The 21716-nt window shown below is 35.9% G+C and overlaps 18 protein-coding genes across 18 annotated transcripts; 7 read left to right on the top strand and 11 right to left on the bottom strand.

Moving 5' to 3' along the window:
- Positions 1–245: 245 nt before the first annotated feature.
- Positions 246–644, bottom strand: NEPG_00708 (uncharacterized protein; the record flags this gene model as incomplete). The annotated part of the gene is made up of 1 exon (XM_013203085.1): positions 246–644. The coding sequence occupies one exon, from the start codon at positions 642–644 to the stop codon at positions 492–494; it is 153 nt and encodes a 50-aa protein (XP_013058539.1). The 3' UTR covers positions 246–491.
- Positions 645–756: 112 nt separating this feature from the next.
- NEPG_00707 (uncharacterized protein) lies at positions 757–1467 on the bottom strand (the record flags this gene model as incomplete). The annotated part of the gene is made up of 1 exon (XM_013203084.1): positions 757–1467. One exon carries the CDS (start codon positions 1465–1467, stop codon positions 865–867), a length of 603 nt encoding a protein of 200 aa, XP_013058538.1. The 3' UTR covers positions 757–864.
- Positions 1468–1596: 129 nt separating this feature from the next.
- NEPG_00706 (uncharacterized protein) lies at positions 1597–2474 on the bottom strand (the record flags this gene model as incomplete). Its single annotated transcript, XM_013203083.1, has 1 exon — positions 1597–2474. One exon carries the CDS (start codon positions 2472–2474, stop codon positions 1854–1856), a length of 621 nt encoding a protein of 206 aa, XP_013058537.1. The 3' UTR covers positions 1597–1853.
- A 2425-nt stretch (positions 2475–4899) lies between these two features.
- Positions 4900–5832, top strand: NEPG_00705 (uncharacterized protein; the record flags this gene model as incomplete). Its single annotated transcript, XM_013203082.1, has 1 exon — positions 4900–5832. One exon carries the CDS (start codon positions 4900–4902, stop codon positions 5830–5832), a length of 933 nt encoding a protein of 310 aa, XP_013058536.1.
- Positions 5773–6270, bottom strand: NEPG_00704 (uncharacterized protein; the record flags this gene model as incomplete). The annotated part of the gene is made up of 1 exon (XM_013203081.1): positions 5773–6270. The coding sequence occupies one exon, from the start codon at positions 6268–6270 to the stop codon at positions 5773–5775; it is 498 nt and encodes a 165-aa protein (XP_013058535.1).
- A 93-nt stretch (positions 6271–6363) lies between these two features.
- NEPG_00703 (uncharacterized protein) lies at positions 6364–6702 on the top strand (the record flags this gene model as incomplete). Its single annotated transcript, XM_013203080.1, has 1 exon — positions 6364–6702. One exon carries the CDS (start codon positions 6364–6366, stop codon positions 6700–6702), a length of 339 nt encoding a protein of 112 aa, XP_013058534.1.
- NEPG_00702 (uncharacterized protein) lies at positions 6608–6848 on the bottom strand (the record flags this gene model as incomplete). Its single annotated transcript, XM_013203079.1, has 1 exon — positions 6608–6848. The coding sequence occupies one exon, from the start codon at positions 6846–6848 to the stop codon at positions 6699–6701; it is 150 nt and encodes a 49-aa protein (XP_013058533.1). The 3' UTR covers positions 6608–6698.
- A 623-nt stretch (positions 6849–7471) lies between these two features.
- On the bottom strand, positions 7472–8573 carry NEPG_00701 (uncharacterized protein; the record flags this gene model as incomplete). The annotated part of the gene is made up of 1 exon (XM_013203078.1): positions 7472–8573. The coding sequence occupies one exon, from the start codon at positions 8571–8573 to the stop codon at positions 7545–7547; it is 1029 nt and encodes a 342-aa protein (XP_013058532.1). The 3' UTR covers positions 7472–7544.
- A 626-nt stretch (positions 8574–9199) lies between these two features.
- On the top strand, positions 9200–9711 carry NEPG_00700 (uncharacterized protein; the record flags this gene model as incomplete). The annotated part of the gene is made up of 1 exon (XM_013203077.1): positions 9200–9711. One exon carries the CDS (start codon positions 9200–9202, stop codon positions 9668–9670), a length of 471 nt encoding a protein of 156 aa, XP_013058531.1. The 3' UTR covers positions 9671–9711.
- Positions 9712–9975: 264 nt separating this feature from the next.
- Positions 9976–11452, bottom strand: NEPG_00699 (uncharacterized protein; the record flags this gene model as incomplete). The annotated part of the gene is made up of 1 exon (XM_013203076.1): positions 9976–11452. The coding sequence occupies one exon, from the start codon at positions 11450–11452 to the stop codon at positions 10040–10042; it is 1413 nt and encodes a 470-aa protein (XP_013058530.1). The 3' UTR covers positions 9976–10039.
- An 806-nt stretch (positions 11453–12258) lies between these two features.
- NEPG_00698 (adenosylhomocysteinase) lies at positions 12259–13649 on the bottom strand (the record flags this gene model as incomplete). The annotated part of the gene is made up of 1 exon (XM_013203075.1): positions 12259–13649. The coding sequence occupies one exon, from the start codon at positions 13647–13649 to the stop codon at positions 12318–12320; it is 1332 nt and encodes a 443-aa protein (XP_013058529.1). The 3' UTR covers positions 12259–12317.
- Positions 13650–13702: 53 nt separating this feature from the next.
- NEPG_00697 (uncharacterized protein) lies at positions 13703–14507 on the top strand (the record flags this gene model as incomplete). The annotated part of the gene is made up of 1 exon (XM_013203074.1): positions 13703–14507. The coding sequence occupies one exon, from the start codon at positions 13703–13705 to the stop codon at positions 14492–14494; it is 792 nt and encodes a 263-aa protein (XP_013058528.1). The 3' UTR covers positions 14495–14507.
- A 623-nt stretch (positions 14508–15130) lies between these two features.
- NEPG_00696 (uncharacterized protein) lies at positions 15131–16367 on the bottom strand (the record flags this gene model as incomplete). Its single annotated transcript, XM_013203073.1, has 1 exon — positions 15131–16367. The coding sequence occupies one exon, from the start codon at positions 16365–16367 to the stop codon at positions 15156–15158; it is 1212 nt and encodes a 403-aa protein (XP_013058527.1). The 3' UTR covers positions 15131–15155.
- A 48-nt stretch (positions 16368–16415) lies between these two features.
- On the top strand, positions 16416–16601 carry NEPG_00695 (uncharacterized protein; the record flags this gene model as incomplete). Its single annotated transcript, XM_013203072.1, has 1 exon — positions 16416–16601. The coding sequence occupies one exon, from the start codon at positions 16416–16418 to the stop codon at positions 16599–16601; it is 186 nt and encodes a 61-aa protein (XP_013058526.1).
- A 518-nt stretch (positions 16602–17119) lies between these two features.
- Positions 17120–18582, bottom strand: NEPG_00694 (uncharacterized protein; the record flags this gene model as incomplete). Its single annotated transcript, XM_013203071.1, has 1 exon — positions 17120–18582. The coding sequence occupies one exon, from the start codon at positions 18580–18582 to the stop codon at positions 17197–17199; it is 1386 nt and encodes a 461-aa protein (XP_013058525.1). The 3' UTR covers positions 17120–17196.
- A 113-nt stretch (positions 18583–18695) lies between these two features.
- Positions 18696–19423, top strand: NEPG_00693 (uncharacterized protein; the record flags this gene model as incomplete). The annotated part of the gene is made up of 1 exon (XM_013203070.1): positions 18696–19423. One exon carries the CDS (start codon positions 18696–18698, stop codon positions 19206–19208), a length of 513 nt encoding a protein of 170 aa, XP_013058524.1. The 3' UTR covers positions 19209–19423.
- A 21-nt stretch (positions 19424–19444) lies between these two features.
- NEPG_00692 (uncharacterized protein) lies at positions 19445–20269 on the bottom strand (the record flags this gene model as incomplete). The annotated part of the gene is made up of 1 exon (XM_013203069.1): positions 19445–20269. The coding sequence occupies exon 1, from the start codon at positions 20213–20215 to the stop codon at positions 19445–19447; it is 771 nt and encodes a 256-aa protein (XP_013058523.1). The 5' UTR covers positions 20216–20269.
- A 126-nt stretch (positions 20270–20395) lies between these two features.
- NEPG_00691 (transcription factor steA) lies at positions 20396–21374 on the top strand (the record flags this gene model as incomplete). Its single annotated transcript, XM_013203068.1, has 1 exon — positions 20396–21374. The coding sequence occupies one exon, from the start codon at positions 20396–20398 to the stop codon at positions 21362–21364; it is 969 nt and encodes a 322-aa protein (XP_013058522.1). The 3' UTR covers positions 21365–21374.
- Positions 21375–21716: the final 342 nt, after the last annotated feature.

Here is a 21716-nt window from a genome sequence, read left to right as displayed (position 1 = left end):
GTGCTTGAAGTTTCATCTAAATTAAATCACTCATGCACAGACACATGGATTGAACTGTTGTAATTAGAGATAGTATAATATTTATACATTACAAATAAGCACTTAATTTTGTGCATTTTAGATTACATCTCTATATAAATACTATTACCATGGATTTATATATAAACTCCAGTCTACATTCTGTTTAAAGTGCCAATATACACAAAAAACCTGTAACCTTCATACTTAATAAAAACCTATAGCAATTCCTGTTATATCTATAATATGCTGCACATAATTGGACACTTTATAGAAAGTAGCATGCTGCCCCGTCTTTTCTTATTAGAACATAATTAACAATCTACTAAATTTTACTAACCCGAATTCAGGGTACTTTTCTCTTAAAGGACACTTTGTCCAGGAATTCTAGCAATTCATTATATTTCTAATCTTTCTCGCTATATTTCAGCAAACTTTGGTATTTCATTTAATTTACACTGCGCGTATTCTGCTTATATTGTAAGATGAAGAATGTTTCCGGTCACTTTCAAACTATTTCTTCTAACTTTTCTTCTTTTGGCCTGTTTTGCTTTATTTTTCATGTATGGCTTGCATATATAAAGAGAAAGTATTAAAAGTACAAATATTCCCTTTGTAAATCGCATTTGAATGAAAAGTACGGAGAAATTACATATTTAAATGTTCAATGCCCAATAGGCGTATGAGACATAAATCACAAAAATAAACCAATAATATATTTATTTGTTTCATATAAGTCTTTGCCCCCTGCTAAACGCCGGACTTTACTATACTTACATAGCCAGAAACCGCATTGTAAGTAAACCGCTATGGTGTGCTATGATTTTTTAACGCTATACAATTATGCTATGCCTGTGGTTTTTCACCTGCTACTGGTTGTTTCGGATTAGATCCCATTTCCTCTCCAGGTTTTTTGGTTTCGTCTCCTGGGGTTTTAGCCTCCTCTCCAGGTTTTTTGGTTTCGTCTCCTGGGGTTTTAGCCTCCTCAGCTGGGTTTTTGGTTTCGTCTCCTGGGGTTTTAGCCTCCTCAGCTGGGTTTTTTTCTTTGTCTTTATCCTCGTTTGTCTTACTTGGTGTGTTTGCTGGTGGCTGATCTTTTTCAGTTGGAGCGTTTTCTTTCATAGATGACTTTTCTGTTGAATTATTTATAGGCTGAACAGATCCAACCATTACAAATGATTCTTCATTTACACTTCCAGTTTCTGGCTGCTTTGAAGCTACGTCTTTATTGTCAGATTTCTTTTTCTTAAAGGAGTTTTTAATTCTTAAATATGTCCTTTTTATAAAATTGCCAATTCTTTTAAAGATGCCTGGTTTTTCTTCCTGTGGATTTTCTTGCTCTGGATTTTTACCATCTGGGCCTATCTCATCCGCGGAGGACAGTGCTGCACTAGCATACAATGCAGTAAATAAAATAAATAACATTATAATTTCTTTTCTTATTCTCATTTCTTATTCCATTCGGGTTTTATCCTATTTATCTTTAATCTAATCAGAGAAACTAGATAAACGAATCGTTTTTATCTTCTATTTTAAGATATAAAATCTAAATTGCACAATGATGGCTTTTTATATGTATTTTTGCATTTTATTGGTTCTTTTTTGAGGGGCGATCTGTCACTTTTTTCTATTCTAATTGGGGTTCTCACAGGAGACAAAAAATTGAAAAGCTATTGTTGTTTCAAAACAAAGAAGATGATAGGCTTCTTTGATAAAAAGCTGCTTAGATCGCTCTGGAGCTGGCACTATGGAAAAAGTGCACTCTAATGGCAAGGTATAGCACAAGTTTTCATAGGCTCCGTTTTTGTGTATTCTATGCTTCTTTTTTTTATTCTTTAGTCTTTTAGCTTAATATTCTTTGTATGTCTAAATATATAGTTTTCATTAATGTCCACTGTTTGCAGTTTTAGAGAAAGCCTGGGTCCTATTTCATCTAGACGAACAGTTTCCTCTTTTGTACTGTCCTCTGGCAGCCGGACAATATATCTGTGCTTTCTGCATAGAATAAATCCTCTTTTCTTTGTAAAGGACACTAGCTGCCGCCCTTCAAAGTCTGGCTCTTCAGTGCTGTACACTGATTCTATATCCTTTATAAACCGCATGTCGTTTTCTGTGTCTTCAAAGTTGTTTATAGACAGCTCTGGCATATGGCCGGAGTCAACAGCCCCGCCTAGCCGTCTAGAAAGCGTATACGATACAATAGAATATGTGCTTGTCGTAAGATTGTTCTCTGCATCTTTTTTTATAAACAGAAGACGCCTATAAGAGCTGTCTACCTGGTCTAATCGTATGATCATGGCCTCTTCCTCAGTTACTTCTTCTTTTAAGAACTGTGCAAAGTTTCTTTTTTTACGCGGAATTGGCGTGGCTCCCGGAAACAATCCTTCAATGTCTAACAACAGCTCTTTAGTTTCATGTGTTAACTTCGAATTACTGGATGTAATAATAACTTGCATCTATTATACAGCAAAAAAATAAATGAAAAATAACCGAATGTCCTGGCGTGTGAATTGCAGAAGTTCTTTCAATAAATTAATCTAAGCTTTTTAAAGAAGTGTAATGGATCCTTTATCCAATGTAAGTATTGTAGTGCTTAAATAAACATCAAAATAGTATTAATAAAGAAACAATTTATAGCGATTAATGTAGTAAAAAATCGCACTTTGTAAATTTGCCGTCTGTATTTAGAAAATTCGAGTTATATATAATAGTAGTTAAAGGCAATCTTCAATAACCACCAGTAACAAATAAAAAACTCTGTTAGAAGCCAATAGAAAACTATTCACTTTTAGTAAAGCCAGTGTATAAATAACCCGAAATACTATGTTTGCTCTTCGCCTCTGAAATGTACAAAAAATGCATATTGTTATCTATTATGCATACCTCTTTGCACATGCGCTGCAAAAATCTATACCTTCTATTGCAGCTGTAATAGATGCATCTTTTTATACTTAAAATACTCTTTTATTAGTGGTTGTATTTGGTGTTTCAGGCTTTTTGATTAGCACTTTTTATTGGGTATTTGTATTTTTATACCTTTACATGTGGCTAAACAATTCAGCCAATTAAATACGTATATAAATATGATTTGTAAATTTGATAAATTTCAAAATTTACTATTGGATAATCGTAAGATTATAAATTTCAGTTTATTCCCATTGTCTGCTTCTATTATATGCCTTAAACTGTAATGAAAGTGCAAGTAAAATTAGCCGAATAAAAATATTTTATAATCACCTGTTATTCAAGTAGCTAAACCAAGTTTTTATTAGAAAAGAAAATATAAAAAGCATTTCTCTAGGGCCTTCCATCAAATAAACAAGTTTATACACCATCTTCTATGCCATAATGCATAAAACGGAATAAATTATAAAAGGCTATACAAAATGTAAACACAGAACCCCCTCCTAGCCTATACAAAAACGTGCTCAACTGTACTAAAGCAAATTATTCACTATTTCAACATATTCTGATTTATACAGCATATTCTATAATACTAAAGAATCTAAAAATATAAAAAACATGGAAATAAAATAAAAATAACGTTAATTATATCACAGAACAGAGTATATCTATTACTTATTTGCCACTATAACACTTGATGTACCAGGAATACGTCTAAGTATAACCAGCCTTACTGCGCACTCTCTGTAAACACTCTTTTTAATATGCCTATACACCGATATATTGCCATATATTTAGTCTATTCTTACGATAGATCCTTATAATTCATGCAATTACCCTTAAGTTTAATTTAAATGGATCTAGATGCGTATAATGCATGTCTCTCTACCATACTTAGACAAATTAATTATTTTTTGAAGGTATTTAAAGGCCTCGCATTCTGAGTTTCAGTGTCCCGGAGAGCTGCTTCTCTTTCTGGTGCAGTGAAGTTATAAGTGGTGTGCTGAGAGGTGCAGGAGAACCCGACAATTCGACACTCGGGCGGGGTCTTCTACTATCACATCCCTTCGGGGGAGCCATATGGGTTAGATTATGCTCCAATCTTTTTATTAGGTAATTCGACGCATGTTACTTTTTCCCTTGATGCTTGTACATCTAACATTTAGAACCGCTGCGTAGTCTGCACCGACTTAATAAGGCACTAGCGCGTACATGAATTCCCCTTCCTGTACCTCTACCACAGCACACTGCTTATAACTTCGCTGTATTGGATTATACTATATCACTGGCATAGGCGTAATATATATGCGATATCTGTGTAGTAAGCTGGACCTCAACTCGCGGTAAGCCGCTGTATCAATTACATATACATATGTTTAGTAATGATTTACTGTAAGCAGACAGTACAGTGCAATCCTCATGTACACAGCCAGTACACCTATTATTAAATAAACGGCTACTCCAATCTGTCTGCTATTTATAAGGCAGTGCTTGGCTCTGCTGCTCTACCCCAGCTGTATAATATCCTCTGTCCGTAAGCCTCGAATGGCTTTTTATTTTAAATTCCTGCTTTGCACATAAACTTAAAATTACTTCTGCTATATGACTATTATTATTACAGTGGCTATATTCAATTATGAAATATAATTTATTTTAGAAAAATAGTTCTTTAAATAGGCATATGCAAATATAAGTATTAAATAAATCAACACATCTATTTATGAAATTATCTATATTTCGGGTTATATCAATCAGAAAACCCCCACACAACCATAGGATATCATGAAATAACACAAAATTTTGTTTTTCGAAATATTATGCTATTTTTAGAGTACTTTCATTGTATTTTGGAAGTGTACTTTGAGGCAAGAAAGACCACCATAGTTTCATCTATTAATTTTAGACCCTTTATAATTGATCCAGATCTTTAATTTAAATATAATACTATTTTGATTTTCATTTTGTTTATTCTTGTAAATGGTTAAAATGACTAGAAGAGCAAAGGACCCAAATAGGTTGACTAAAATAGAGCTGTGTGCAATATTAAATAAGCTGGGGGTTAGTAGGATTACAGTTCGAAGCACTAAAAAGGAAATCATAGATGAATTCAAAAGAAACAAGAAACAGATCGAAGCAAGGCAAAAGGAGGCGATAATGATTCTTAAGGAACTTGACAGTGTTAAAAGCAAGGATAAAGAAAAGAAAAAAGTAGAAAAGCGGAAAAGCGAAGAGCCTAATAAAGGAAAAAGAGGGAAAAAAGGCACAGACAAGCCAATAAATGCTGCGGCCATTCCAAATAATGATAGTAATGATCTTAATACACCAGGTATTAATAAACAAAATCAGTTATCAGAAAGCGGACTTACTGATCTACTAGAGAAAAAACAGATAGAGCAAGTCTCTGCACAATCAAAAAAGAAACCGGTACGTGTATCACACCATGGCCTGCTTAGTAAATCTAAAGCTACTGTAAAAGAGGAGGATCCTGCTAAAGAGGTGAATGTTTTTTCCAAGAGAGTAGAGGAGAAACAAACAAACAAACAAGTAAACTTAGCAACAAAAGCACGCTTATATATACAAAACATATACACAAGGAGGATGTTTTTAAAAGGAAGATATAGCAAGATACTTATTGTTGGGGTAACAGTAGGTGTTATCGCAACCATGGCAGCGTACACGCTTTCTACACAGAAGGGCCATGCTGGTGGTACGGGAGTGATTGAATCAGCAAAGAAATATTTAGTAAATAAGATGCATCTTAGAAAACAGGAGGCCGATTCAGTTCAAGCAAAACTTAATGAAATCGCTATGGCAAAGAAGAAGCTAGAGGATACAAAGAAAGAAATTGAACTAAAGAAAAAAGAAAGCGGCAGAGCGCGAGGCCAAGCAAGCAGCAGAACTCAAAGCTAAACAGGAATCTGAGCGACGAGCAAAAGAAGCAGCAGAGCTCAAAGCTAAACAGGAATCTGAGCGACGAGCAAAGGAAGCAGCAGCTGAAAAGAAAGCTAAGGAAGAAGCAGATCTTAAAGCGAAACGAGAAGATTCTGAAAGAAAAGCTAAGGAAGAAGCAGATCTTAAAGCGAAACGAGAAGATGCTGAAAGAAAAGCAAAGCAGGAAGCTGAAAAGAAAGCTAAGCAAGAGGAAGCGTCTAGAAAAGCTAAAGAAGAAGCTGATCTTAAGGCTAAGAGAGAGGAAGCTGCCAGAAAGGCTAAGGAAGAAGAGGAGGAAAAAACTAAACTGAACGAGGTAGAAGAAGTAGCCAAGCAGGAAGTTGAACAGAAAATTGTGCCATCAAATAATAACATAAATGATAAGGAAAACCAAAATAGATCAGATAAAGCAGACATCTCTACTGATAACAAAAATTCCGATTTAGACCATACTAATATAGAAAAGAAAAAAAAGTATTTAGTAACCCGTTAATACATTTAAAGCGCGCTATGGGATTTCTTTGGAATATGTTTAAAATAACTATAGTAGGATTAATTGTTCTATTTATAGTAGGATCGATCGTTATAACTGTTCTTCGTATTATGCATCTAATGCGAGCCAAAGTAGAGAAGTATAGAAGCTACATTGTAGAAAGAATCCATAAAAAAAGCAAAAATGCGCTACCTGCTGACACAATTAAGGAGCTTCGGGAGCAGCATCCGGCATTAAGTAATATGGAGTGGAGAATGCTTTGTAATAGAGTTTTATTAGACAGTAATATTCGTATTTCGAAAGTACTACGTGGATATAAAGAAGAGGATGCATGGATATGGATAGGTGATAATTAAAATGTATGTGGTTTCTTTTGTGTTTTTGTTTTTGTGATTTCTTTTAAAAGCCAAGTCCCAAGAGTTTCTCTTTTCTTTACTTCTTTCTCATCCTTTACTGGCATTTTCATAAACTTTAACTGTCTTAAGTTGTTGCTTATATTCATTCACTTTAAATTTTTTCATTCACTTCTATAAATATGCTCTAAATTGAAGAATTCCTGGAGTGTTTATATTATTATGCTGTGTGTTAAATTCATGCAGAAAGCATGTGTTTTATTGGTACAAATACATTTTAGTAGGCATGTCATAGGCATTTGCAAGGAATGTGCGAATTAATTCATTATAATTAGAAAAATTTATATAAATGCCATATATGCTTGAATGTATTGTATAACCATACTGTGTTTTTTATGTAGAGGTGTACTACATCATTCACTATTTTCTGTATTTTTCTTAAGACTATCTATAGCCCGATATATAGCCAAAAAAATTCAAAATATTTTCATAGAAAAGATGTACTTAATATAACTAAAATTGGTAGAAATGCATATATTAACATAAAAGTGTAAAAGAAATGAATATTTAAACGCATAAACTTTTTTAAATTTTACGTGTATTATTATATGGAAGAAGGTATAAAGAAGAAAGAATATTAGTAATTTTTATGCCATGCAGCCTGAAGAATAGACATAGAAAACACACAAAATCAGCAAGCCTGTAAAAACACACAAGATACATAAAGCAGAATTTGGATATATAATTTCATAGAATCGGCGTATAAATGATAGGCTAAATGATTTTTATTGAATATTTCTATAGAATATATAACCCGAAAATGCCAAAACAAAAGAACGGGGCATTTATTCTGCCTGGTCCAATGCATCAGCACATGTCTGTATGCTATCTGCCTCTCCTTCTTTGTTTTTGAGCCCCTCATATGATTTATCTCCATATTCAATCACACCATGGGACGTTGCCAATTTGAATCCATCAAATATAAAAAGCTCTCTCTTGATGGCATTTGGTGAGAGGGGAGCTGGGTCCTTTGCATGTGGTATTTTCTTTATTGCCTCATGGTATGGAATTTCGGTGGGGTCCATTCTCTGAATGAATTCTTTAGATATTAGATGATTTGCTATGTTTACTAGTCTACTTCCATCTGCATTAATCAGCGGAGTGCTATCCTGTTTCTCATACGTATACTCAATTACCTCAATTTTTTCATTATTAAGCTCAAACACACCCATTTTCTTATTTGGCACTTCTGGAATACCAGCACTCACCACCTCAAAAAGATACTTCTGGGCATACCCTAGCATAGCAGGATCAGCTATGCGAACAAGAACATTGTCAATAGATATAATATTAAAATATTCAATGGCAGGCATAACATTTAAAATTGATTCACTGTGGGTAGTGGCAGACCTTTCAGTGAGCTCAATATAGTTCTTTGTTTTAAGCGTCTTAAAAACAGATCCATTTCCATTTGGAACTTTAATTACTGAACCATCCACGCCATGGAGGGGCTCTTTTGTATCTTTATCAAGCGCATCTATATTTTCTTGTATAACCAAGAACACAGACCTTCCATACTTGGGAAGAACCACCTTTTGCAAGTTCTCTACGGTTTTCTGTATTGTTTCGCATGAGACCATTATAATCCAAGTGGCACCAATCGAGAATATTTTCTCTGCCTGTCTTTGGAAAAGAGAAAGATGTGGGGCAACTTTTGTTGGAAGTATAAATGTTCCCTTGGGGTTCTCATATCCTAGCCTGGACCCACTTCCTCCAGCAAGTGTTAGAACAGCTATCTTTTGTTCTTGTATAATATTTTTTCCTATTTCTTCTAGTTTAGCTCTCTCAGGGTCTGTGGTTAGTAATAAGTGCATTGTATATTACAACAAACACTCTAATTTATACTTGCAATAAATGGATCAAACATGACATAGAAGGTCTCCAGTATAAACAGACAAACTAAACGTTTTTGTAACTTTCTTGTACATTGGTTCTTTAAACACCAATTTAGAAAGATACATCTGATTCTGCTATAGTCTTTTCTTTGCACAATGAGTTAAAAGCCCCACATGAAATAATGTTCTGTAGGCTAAAATAATTAAAAGTATGAGAAATATCCTTGTATACTCTAAAAGTACTAAAATCCTGCATAAAATATAAAGTATTTCTATACTGTATTAAGCTATTCTATAAAGAAAATAACAATAGGGCTATGGATAAATTCGGGAGAGTGTTTGTACTGCACATAAACCATGGGCTTAGACCAATCCTTGGATTCTGTCTCTCCTGTCTTATTCTATATTGGTCAATATTGTCATACAAATAGATGGAAATAGATATGCTAGACTCATTTGGGTGTAAAATTGCGTGTATAGACCCATCTATTATTCATTTTTGTTTTGCATCTGACTAATCCTTTGTTTTATTTGTTAATGCTTAAAGTAATTTGCCTAATTAAGAGAATAAATAGTTGAATTTATTTTCAAGATATGCAGAGAGGATGCAAAGAAAAGAATCCTCCTCAATAAAAAACCTTATAATACACAGTGCATTATTAGAGCTGTACTACAAACAGAAAAAGCCCCAGGACTTAAGTGGGATTCTAAAGAAAATCCATGTTCTCAATCGATTCACACTGATAGAAGTGATATGTGCAAAGATATACAGCAACATGGTAATTGCGCACCTTCCGCAGTATACAAGCATAGAAGTATTCTTTACTTCCTGTATAATCTTTAAAAAGTACTGGAGTGACTTCTCTTTAAAGAACATAGAAGAGATAGACACAGAAATAATAGATATAAAGAAAATGAATCGAGTAGAAATGGCCATACTTAGACAGATCAATTACACCATACACATAACTACAGAGCAAATCCAGAAAGAAATAGAAGCAGAACAGAGCGTAGACATTAATTACCAAGAGGCCATGTCTAGCATGTCATTCTATGCAATAAAATCAGGTGAATAACGGGATAATTCACAACAAAAAATCTGTCACATTAATAAACTGTAAATACATAATAGATGCGCTTTATTATTATATGCGAATTTTACTGTGCCTTTCTTTTAGTTATAATTTATGGAGATAGTGCATAAGCGCATTTTTAGGATTTTCTATTTATTTTCTATTTTATACAAAAATTAATTTATATCTTAAGATAAGATACTGCTGCAGGAAGGAAAAGAAAACACCGTAAGGATTCTTAGTAGAAAACTAAATATAATTAGAAAAGAAAACAATGACGAATATATATTTTATTATATCCATTGTGCATAAAATATTGAAACTAGATGTACATTATATAGCTGCATAGGAAATTACTGTATGCCGCATCTTTTAGTTAGCAGGAGTCAATTCCTTCTTGTCTAAATCCTGGCTAGCTAGCGTGCTGTGTGTTGTTTGTGCTGACAAGGGAGGGGCAGGAACTTCATTTCTATTCTCTCCCCATAGCTTTCCGTCGATAAAGCCGTACTTTAAGACAATCAGGCCAATTGCAATAAGAGACAGATATGCACAGCCATTAAACACCATCTGCACACCTTCATAAGTGTCTATTTTAAGGAAATGCCCGGCTATTACACCAGCAACTGTTCCTAAACAAACAAAGGTGCCAGTGTAAATCATTTGACTCGTTGACTTCAGATTGCTGGGCACTAATAAAGTGGCCAGCTGCACGCCTGAAAGATGAGTAAGTCCAAAGTTTACACCTTTTAGCAACTCAATCATACAACACTTCTCGAATCTGTATGGATCATCTACTTTTATAAATGTATACAGGAAGAATCTTAGCCCCTGGGCGGTTTGTGACAGCAAAAATGACCAGTATAACCCAAACATATTTAGCAGTGGTTTTGAGCAGAAAAACAATCCTATTTCCAATAAAATTCCAAATGTACTGCAGGTGGACATAGGATTGGCATATAGCTCCTGCAGACACCATTGTACATATGTTGGAAGGTATTTAGGTGGCTTGAAGTCTACAAAATTAAGAATATTTTTATAGTAGTTGCTTAGATACATGCTCATCACTCCTCTAGTAATTCCATTCATAAGAATAATCAACAAGAAGAACATGTATGCAGGGTTCTTAAGAACCTTTGAGAACTGTGGGGGATTTCTGGATGAAGACGAAGATGATTGTGCGTTTCTAACTCGATCAGCAGGTGCAAGCAAAAGAACAAGCCCACTAGCCACCGATGCACACAAAATATATGGTATACAAAGCCTTGAGTAATTTCCTTCCTTGCTGCTTTTTCCACCACTTCCAAAGACAATAGACTCAGTGAAGTAGTTAATCAATGCATAAGTCAGAGTTCCAAACATTCTCTGTCTTCCATAGAGAGATGCAGGTGCCTGGAGTACCTTCTGCAAATAGTCCAGAACCAGTCTATCTAATAGTGGAAGTGTGGATAGAATAAACATCGAGTATAGTACAAAAACAGCCGAAATTAAAATAGAGGGAATAGGAAGCAACAGAATTTGGAACAGAAGAGAAGAGAAAAGCAAACAAAATATAAGAATCCCTTTGGGTCTTTGGAATTTGTCTGCTAGATATGCAATCCCCATATTACTGAAGAAGGTACTCAAGAGCATGACAATAAGTGTGAGTGTTTGCTGTGTGCCGGTTACCCCTCTTGTAGTAAGAAATGTCTGTCGTAGATTGTAGAATAGAAAATACTCTATATTTACTGCAATATACAGAAGTTTTGGCGTGAGAAATATTGCTGAGTTAAGTTTCTTATAAACCATTGTTCACAAGCCAATATAAAAAATCTATTTATATGAATATAATTAATATAAAACAAACAAAGTTAATAACACATTCGATCAAACACGTATATTATTATAATTGGTGTTTTTGAAGTGCACAATGAAGGCAGTGTGCATGTGCGAATGCCACATAATGTGAAATAAATTATGTGATAATGCTAATTTCTATAGATAATAGCAATAAAACATTGTGTATTGCTTACACACTACTATTTTTAATATCCTACAAGTATTGTTGCATCACCACCAATAGCTCAAAACAGTCTTAATACATACTTTGTGATAAGTATAAATCAGAGGAAATGTTTAGTCTTTCTGGGTATTCTATGAATTTACATAGATGATTTCACGACATATGCAGTGCTTTATATGTATATTTAATAAATTTGGAGCGTATAGTGCAATATAACAATAGAATGAATATATTTTGCTAGAGGTATTTATATTACCAGTTGTCACTATAAACCCGATATGTATTACGATAATTGATATAGCTATCTTATTAGTAAAATTCTGATTCTATAAGTTTATTTATTGTCTAATATTCCAAAATTTATATGCAATATATGTATTATTTAGTGTAGAATAAATAATTTGGGCTATTTAGTATAAATTTAAGTTTTATTGTTGTTTTCTAGACATCCTAAATAGCTAAAATAGTCTAAAGATTTTCTTGTCTAGTTTTGGGTTATGTTTAAACGTAAAGGAGAATATATATGAAATTATTCTTCTATACGTTTAAACAGAAACCATAATATTAGCAGACATAAATAAAACAGCTAGGTGTCATATTAATACTCAACAGCAAGTACTTTAATCTAGATGTATTTCCATGTGTGGCATATTAGTACTTATACTTGTCATTTTTGTATGGACCTGTTACGGGGACATTCAGATAGTCTGCCTGCACTGGTGTCAGCGTGGTGAGAGAATGGCCCATTCCTTCTAAGTGCATACGTGCTATTTCCTCGTCTTCTTCTCTTGTTAAGAAAAGAACTGCTCCTCTATTTTCGCTACTGGGCTTAAACTCTCTCCAGAGCCGCAGGACAGCAAGTGTCTGGCAGGAGAAGCTAGTACTCATAACAAAGCTAGAATGGCCTGTTGCACATCCAAGATTAACAAGCCTCCCCTCAGCCAGTAAAATAACTGACTTGTTGTTTGGAAGGACAATTCGTTCTGCATTGTTTCCTATGGGTACTTTTTTCACAGCATTCTTATATATCCACTCAGCATCAATTTCTACATTAAAATGCCCAATGTTTGAAAGTACTGCCATGTTTTTCATGCGAAGAATGTCTTCAGACATTATGATGTCTCTGTTTCCTGTAGCAGTCACCCAAATGTCTATCTCTGGCGCAACCTGATCTACTCTTCGCACTTGGTATCCCTCCATTGTTGCCTGCATGGCACATATTGGGTCTATTTCTGAAACAGTCACTACTGCGCCCATTTTAGCCATTGCCTGTGCACAGCCCTTTCCAACATCACCAAATCCGCATACATGCACTCTTTTTCCTGCAATCATTGCATCAGTTGCCCGCTTTATGCCATCAGTCAGTGACTCTCGGCACCCGTATATATTATCAAACTTGCTCTTCATAACACTTTCATTAATGCAGATCGCAGGTATTCTAAGAACTCCGCTTTCATGCATTTTTTCAAGAATGTGAGTTCCTGTTGTGGTTTGCTCTGTCTGTCCAATAATTCCTGGAAGCAGGTGTGCGTACTCCTTGTGAAGAAGATTAGTAAGGTCACCGCCATCATCAATTATCAAATTTGGCCCGTTCTCCCATTTTGAAAGGACTGCCCGAATGCACCACATGTACTCCTCATCGGTTTCTCCTTTCCAAGCATATATGCTTAGTCCTCTCTTAGCCAGAGCAGCTGCTGCTTTGTCCTCTGTGCTTAGAATATTTGAAGAGCACCACGCAACCTCGGCGCCCATTTCTACAAGAAGCTCAATCATAGCAGCTGTCTGGACAGTCATGTGGAGGCATCCTGAGATTCTTGCACCGGATAGCGGCTTTTCCTCCCTGTATTTTTCAGAAAGATGCCGGATTCCTGGCATTTCGTTTTTTGCAAAGAGAATTGCTTCTTCTCCGATCTCTGCAAGCTCTATTGATTTTACCTTGTATGGTGGGAATGTTTCTTTTCCTTTACTCATCTGTTGGGGCATTAAAAAAATTCATTCTGAAACAGTATTCATATAGAGGAAATAGAGAACAATATATGAAAACAAGAGCTGAAGTGTGGAAAGAGCTTATGTACAATCCTGTCCTTCAGGATTTCAACTCTCTATGTATTTCTGAAATTCCAAGCGATGCACTCCAGAACATTGAAGTGGACATCGAGCGATCCGTTGATTCCAAGTCTCTGCCCATGGAAGAATTTAATTCTGAAATTCGGAAATACGATGTCATAGAGCGGAAAAAAGAGCTAAAGCATGTTCTGGTGGCATTTGCCAAGCATAATAGCTTGATTGAGTATTGCCAGGGCCTTTCCTACTATGCTGCCTTTCTTCTGCATTTTTTCACGCCCGAAGAATCTTTTTCTATTCTATGCCATACTATTCAGAAGAATAGAATAGAAAGACTCTTTGATAAAAAGCTTTCATTAGTTTCAAAAGTGCTAAGTGTGCACGGGCGAGTGCTTAATCTCACCCTTCCAGAGGCCATTCGAAAAAGCATCCATGCAATTAGCAATTCAACACATGACTATTCTGCTGGGTGGTATCTTACGCTCTTTTCCAGGCTATCGCCTAGTATATATGCAATGATACTTGATCTGTTTTATACCCAGGGATTCCCCGTGCTGTTCCATGCTGCATCTGCGTTAGTGGAGGTTGGCCACAGGAGATACATAACCGATGCAATTAAAGAGCAGGATCAGAGAATGCAGATCCTTTTTAAGCTAGCTGAGTACCCGCTCCCCGAGGACGAGTTTAGAAGTGTAATGCATCGAAATATGCAAATGGTCAGCCTGGCAACTATTGAGCACATGCTGCATGAAGCCAATATCTAAAATAAACTAAAGCTGCTATTTTCAGAGTGTGTAGTTGAATTTATTAAACTATTTAGTTCGTTGTGAATCATGTGTAAATTAATTTTATGGCAATTTTAATTACAGTAAAGCACAAAAGTCTCTTTAAACTCTAGTTTTTTTATTATTTTGGGTTGTATACATATCATACCAATAAGAATAAGCTAAATTTTTGTGTACTTTTTATTATATGTATTTAAATGTTCATAGACAATACGCATTAAAAATACTTCTATGACTATCAAAAAGTTGAAAGTGGTCAATTGTTTTTGTGTATAGGCTGCTGTGCGTTTATGCTGATTAGGCTGTGTGTTTATTAGCTAATACGATATTTTCATTTCATTTTGTTTTATTTTTTGTTATTTGTATTTTTACAGCAGTAAACTCTTCATATATGAACTTTCATATGGCAATTATGTACATCTTTTATTTCTAAAATAAAAAGAGACATACTAACAGTGTGCTTGCACAGCGAGGGGTAGAAAAAGCAGGCAAATTTCGGGTTAAAGAGTAGAAAAGAAAATAGGCAAGCGCACAGAAAGGCGCATATTAGACAAAGAACCTATAGAACGGCTAGGAAGAGAATGTTATAAAAAGAATAAATATAAGAAAGACTAAGGGCAGACCAGTTTATTAATTGCACTTATTCCAACATACGAGGGAAAACTGGGCGAGGCATCTTTTGGTGCGCCTCTTTTGCCTTCTTTATTTTCTCTGTAATTGCGGCAATATCAGCTGAAAGTTGTTCTTTCTTTGAAAGGAAGTTTTCTTCTTCGCTCTTTGCTACCATGTCAATCTTTTTAAGAGTCTTTTCCACATCAGCAGTAGTCTTTGGAATTGAGATTCTAAACATAACCAGCTGGTTTACGAGATGCATTGGCAGAGTAACCATTGTGCTCTTACCTTTCTGGGGAGCAGTGGCGTATTTAGAAAGAGCACTCTTTACGGACTTCAGCTTCTCTGAAGGGTTTCCGTGCAGGCTCTTTTCCATCATATCCTTTTCCTCCTGTAGACTTGAGATAAGTGTCTCCTGATCAACAAGAGCATTCTTTCTGCTCTTTGCAAGTTCGATCTCTGCGGCCTTTAGGTCGAATTCCTCGCTCTTCTTTCCCATGGTTTCAAACTCGTCGGTTCTCTTCTGGGAAAGAGCTGCGATGTCAGCGTTCATTGCTGCAATATCAGCCTGCATTTTCTTTATATCTTCTGGGTAGACAGTCTTTTTAATTGCCCCAATCTTCTCCTGAATATCAACAAAAAGCTTGCTCTGGATTTCCAGCTCCTGTTTTTTAACAGAGAGGTTGGCCTCCTTTTTCTTTTTCTGGTCTTCCATTTCCTTAATCTTTTCATCCTTCTCCTTGAAGATTCCCTGCATTGAAAGAAGCTTTATAATTTGGTTCTTTTCTGCGCTAAGTTCTCTCTCCTCCTTCACATTCACTGGCTTCTCCATAATTCTGTTGTTGATTGAAGCGAGTTTGTTCTTTAGCTCGGCAGTGCTTTGCATGTTAAGTTTCTTTTTCTCTTCACCTACAGCCTGGGATAGCTCTTTAAGCTCATTCTTTGCAAGAATCACCTCATCACTCAGCTTCTTCTTTTCTTGCTTTAGCTCAGTTATGTTGGCTTGAATCTTGTCTTTGCTATCATACAGTTCCTTTTGTCCGGTCTGCTTTCTAAATTCTTCAATTCTGCCCTTTAGTCTGTCCTTTGTGCTCTCTATAGTATCCTTGATTCGGTTGATTTCAGTAGTACACTCTCTAACAATATCAAAGTGCTTCTTTGCACCAGGGAACTTAAACTGTTTCTGGTTCTTTTTTGTATCCTCTTCTGGCTTTCTTTCTCTAACAGCATTCATATTCATTTTGCCCAGGGCCGTAAGAAATAAAAAAATAAAAGAAAAAAATATCCAATGAAATCTGGCGCAGGAGATGAGAAAACAAAGGAGATATTTGCTGGGCCATCGTTTAATGACACCCCTGACTTAGACGCGCTCCCCACACCAACTATTCCAGAAGGGTTTACTGTAAAAATAGACAAGCAAGACAAATCCAAGAAAAAAACAAAGAACAAGAAGAATCCGCAAAAGAATAAATAGAATATTTTAATTTTAATAATTACTTACATTGCAGAAGAAAACGCGGCGCTGTATTAGGAAGTGTACTCCGTTTCTATAAATGTGGTACACCAAATAAGCAGATGACCAGTTATCCACTGCGAATATTTATCTGGAGGAAGTCCTCCTTATCCTTTAAGCGCCTTATAGTTTCTTTTATGCAGCTATATGCAGCAAGAATGAAAAGTAGTCACTATAAAAGTGTATAATTTCTGTCTATATATAATAGAAATAAATTTAGAAAAACAGTAGTGGGTATGTGCATACATGAACTCAGGTGGAATTAAGGTGTTTGAAACAACAAGAATTTCAACTAAAGTACTTTGAAGCTGCCCTAGTGAGGATTATGTGCTTTTATTAAATTCCTGGTTATTACATATGTAGAGATTTTTAATTTTTAGTTTTAACAATAGCGCATTATTGAACTTTAAACAACTTATAGTAAAGTACTGAATAGTTTTTATGTAATATGTGGAGAAAAAATAAAGAAAATTTTCCTGTGGAAACCGTTATTCTATTTATTAATTATTGGAGAAATAATGACACTCAATAAACTCGCAGAAAGTTTAAATATAATTTATTCTTTCTTTGAGTCAAGGAGCGCTAGCTTTGATATAATGCATTTTGCATATGAGCTTTTTTTAAGGTCTGCAATGTTTGCTCTGAGATGAGACATAAGAACTTCTTTATCTGCTCCAGTTAGAACATCTAGCAGGCGCTGAACTACATAATTGCCAAACTTATCCATTGTTATGTGGACAAGCAGATCTTCTCCTGCAGGGCCAACTGCAGACTTAAGCTGCTTTAGCATGTATCTCCGGTCCTCGCTTGTTCCGCAAATTACACACTTTTCCATGACATTAGATGCAAATTTGTGTATGCTGTACTCTGCTATATTGTCAGAAAGTTCAGTAATAATTTTTCTTTTGTGCGCATGCGTTCCCTTTTCTAATATGTGCTGTATTACATAATTGCCGTACTGGTCCTCTACCAATAGTTTAGCATTGCTAATGATCTTGTCAATTGCGCTCGCGCACTTTGTGCTGTTTTCAAATATTCTCTGAATAACTCTGCAGCCATACCGATGCCGGCTCAAAGAAACCGCATCTTCTTCAAACTCTTTAATTACAAAATCTGAATCAACACACTCAACACACTTTTGAACCACGTGATTTCCATTCTGATCACAGACTAGATCGATAACATGCCCTTTGATTTTTTCTACAATCTTTCTATTTATATCTTTACACTCAAGCGCCTTTTGGATGACTCGGCATCCATACATATGCAGGGCAAGAGAAATAATTGTGCTTTCCATTGCAAAGAATATTTTCTCTCTTTGCTCTGTTGTGCCAATTTCAAGAAATTTTTGCACAACGTAGTTACCAAACAAATCGACAATTAGTTCAGAAATCCATGGACAAATCTCCTCAAAAGTTATATCAATCTCCTCGATAGTTGCACTGTCAAGCTTTTTCTGGATAAAGCGGCTTCCCTCCTGATCCTTTGATATTGCACATATTAAGTTTTCACTGCTTGTAATTCCCCGTTTCTTTGCAAATGCAAGCACCTCCTCAAAGAACTGCTCTTTTTGCGGCTCCTCTGAAGATCCGCTAGAGAACGAGTCTATTTTTATGCTATTCAGAAGAATATGCCTCTTTCCTTTTTCTTTAAGACCTCTCCCAATTGGGGGCAGGACAATCTTCTTTTCCTCTATATTATACTCAATGCTTTTGTGAGTGGGGTGGTCTTCCTCTATTCTATCCACTAAATTCTTCTTTGATTGCCATGTAGTGCATTTAATCGGGTTAAACGCATCTTCAATTATGTCTGTACACTCTTTATCCATTGTTTGTATATTGGTTTCGCATAATGAAAATTCTTTCTGTTTATCATTTGAATTTACGTTACTTCTTGCTATATGCGAAATAGTTTGCATTCCCCGGTTGCTCTTCTCAAACATCTTTGCAAATTTTTACTCCGCGTTGAAATACTTCTCTCCCCTGACGGGGGCTTTCTTTATTTTCATTTCGATGCACATTCTTTTCTTTTATATTCTGTATTGATAATACTCCCATGTTCTACATAAGACAGATGGAAGAGAGAATTGTGCTTGAGCCAAAGTACTTGGGAAAGAAAATAGAGGAGACTGTAAGAAAGCGGTTGATGTCTGAGGTAGAGGGCAAGTGCAAGGCTGACTGTGGATACATCATAAGCATAATTTCAATAGACAACTTATATACCACGGAAGTAGACAGCACTTCTGGGTCTGCTACCTTTCTAGCGGAGTACTCTGCGCTAACTCTTTTCCCAAAGAAAAATGAAGTGGCCAATGCAGTGGTTCACGAAATAAACAAAATGGGCATCTTTTGCTTCATAGGTCCATTTTCTGTGTTTATTAGTATACACCAATTATCAGGGCAGTTCATAGAGGCAGGAGCGCATTCTAGCATAATACAGCATGATGGGGGCTCTGTTATAGTTAAGGACAGTATTGTTAGGCTAAGACTAATTGGTGTTAAAATTGAACCAACAAAGATATTTGGAGTAGCCACTATAAACGATGACTACTTAGGAAACATCCAATAACCAAAAATACAGCCCAAAATATTTCAAAGTGCACTTTGCATTAACTCAACCACCAAGATTCCATTTGTACGCGTGTATCTAGCCGACAATTTCAAATTAGTGCTATATATAGTGGCATAATATACACTCAGTGAGATCTGATCTACCAGGCTCTCAGGGTTTTTAGTATATCAAGCGCGTATGAACCTATTTATATAAAATAAAAGAACCCTACCTACACTAATCAGATATTTATTTCATTTCAGGCGCCTTCTTTTTGTTCTGGCTTCTGGCTTGTTTACCTTCTCTGCTGTCTGATTCATTTTTTGTAAATATCTTACCTCTGCCCGAATAAGAGCACTCCAGTTAGATGGAAATCCATTTTTGAACCTGTTTAAAGTGCTATCCCGGAACCCCGGAAATGGAGTCACCGTGCTGTCACAGGAGTTTTCCAAGATATATGTTGTATTTTTAGACATAACCTGCCGAATAGACGCTCTTTTCTTTATAAAAGAGCTCTGTACTATATCATCGCTGCCTTTTATTACACCAAGCACAATTAAATCCAGAGAATTGTCAGTGGTTGGAACTAACTTTAGTGCCCATGTACTAAGACTTACTATTTTGCTTGGGGTTTCTTCTTTTGCATCAGCAGTATCTTCTTTTATTTCGGAAGTATCCTCTTCCTTTATTTCATCTGATGTGGATTTGTCTGCTTCCATGCTGGTGTCTTTCTTGCTATGGCTTTCCTCAGTTACTTGTATTTTATTTACATGGAAGCTGCTTGGCATCTTTTTCTTTGCTTCTTCTTTCTCCTGGGCCTTTTGTTCATCAAGCAGTGCGGATATGGCTTCTGCGTATTCATTTGTTTTGTTGTTGGAGGTCTTTCGGTACGCCTGGTAATTTTTTGCTCTTAATAGCACGCCCATTGCATCTTCTGTGAGGGGCTGTATGGCAGTAGCAGGCTTTTCCGCTTTCTGTCCTGCTTTTTCTTTCTTTGCCTTTGTAGATGGTTTGGACTTTCGCATAAGCTGAATATTTTTGCAGAAAAGTAATTTTAACTCTTTTTAGCAGATCCACTGCATTGATGGGTACATGGTACTGAAAATAATTCAGGTTCCATTGTTTGTTTATTTGCTGTTCTACGAAACCGTTACCATGAAACTGTTTCAACCCCGGGATATAAACCCAAATATGTGTTGTTGATTATGAATTATAACCAGTTAGAAGAACAGGGAGATAAAGAGTTGTTTCATTTTCTAGCCAACTCACCAAAGGATTTTAGAGAGGGAGAAAGAATTAGAAAATACCAATTAAAGAATGGGGACTATATCCATTGTATTCTATGGAATATGCACTTTTATATTACAGGCACAGATATTGTGAAGGTTCTTGTGTGGAGATTCCAGAATGCAGGGCGGCACATTTCCAGCCACAAAAAGTTTGAAGAAGGAGTGTTTTCAGATCTAAGAAATCTGAAGCCTGGTATAGATGCCACCTTAGAATCCCCTAGGTCAGACTTTCTTGAGTTTCTGTACAAAAACGGATGTATCCGAACCCAAAAAAAGCAGAAAGTATTTTTCTGGTACTCAGTTCCACACGATGCCCTTTTCTGCGATGCTCTTGAAAGGGATTTAAGGCGAGAAACCAACCTGTATACCTACAGCAAATATATGTGCGGTATGCCCGGGGTGCCTAGGCCACAAACATTTGCGCAGCAGAAGAGAAGCCTGAAGACATATATTAGAGACACCAAGATGGAGGAAAAGAAGAAAATGCTTCCTCTAGTTAAGCCAATGCAGCGCCCCAAGGAAAGGCCTGAGATGTCTTCAGTGGAGATTGATTTGTTTAAAGACTCAACTCTTCCAAACCCCACGCCGGTGTTTACCCCGGCTGCTCCTTCATATACCTCGCACATCCAGCAGTTTATACAGCCTACAGCAGCAAAGCCCGAAACAAATACGTATAGCTTTAATGAACTTGATTTTTTCTCTGATGATTCAGCATTCATTGAAAGCATCATAGGAGACAATTTCTCTTTTCCACAGCCATTTGAGAAATCTTTGATATTTGACACGGGCTGCAGTAATAAGAAGTCAGAATTAGACGACTTTTCGTTTATTAACCCGAAAAAACTTACATATGGGAGCAGCAGTGGTGGATTTCAAAGAGGATAAATAAAAAGTGTCAGTTCTATTTAAATTATGTTTGTTGTGGCTCTGTACATAGTGAATAAAAAAATCCCCCCGCATTTTCAAACACTCCATAGTACAGCCATGCATTGCTGATTTCATATTATTTTCTGTTATACCCACGCGTTTACCTAAATATCTAAAATGATGTGTTCTCACATGAAAACAACAAATACGCATGGGCTCTTATCTTTTCTTCTTCTGCGCACAATTACTTACAAATAGAATAAATATTCCCTTCTTTATACGAATAACCAGAAAGTTCTTATTTTATATAAATATCCGAAAACTAAAATCATTTGTTAAATATAGTTTAGAGTACACACATAGAATTTTT

This window comes from Nematocida parisii (assembly GCF_000250985.1).
Source record: "Nematocida parisii ERTm1 unplaced genomic scaffold supercont1.2, whole genome shotgun sequence".
Classification (NCBI taxonomy): domain Eukaryota; kingdom Fungi; phylum Microsporidia; genus Nematocida; species Nematocida parisii.
Note: the sequence above shows the minus strand (reverse complement) of the source record. Positions and strands in the feature narration are given on the sequence as shown.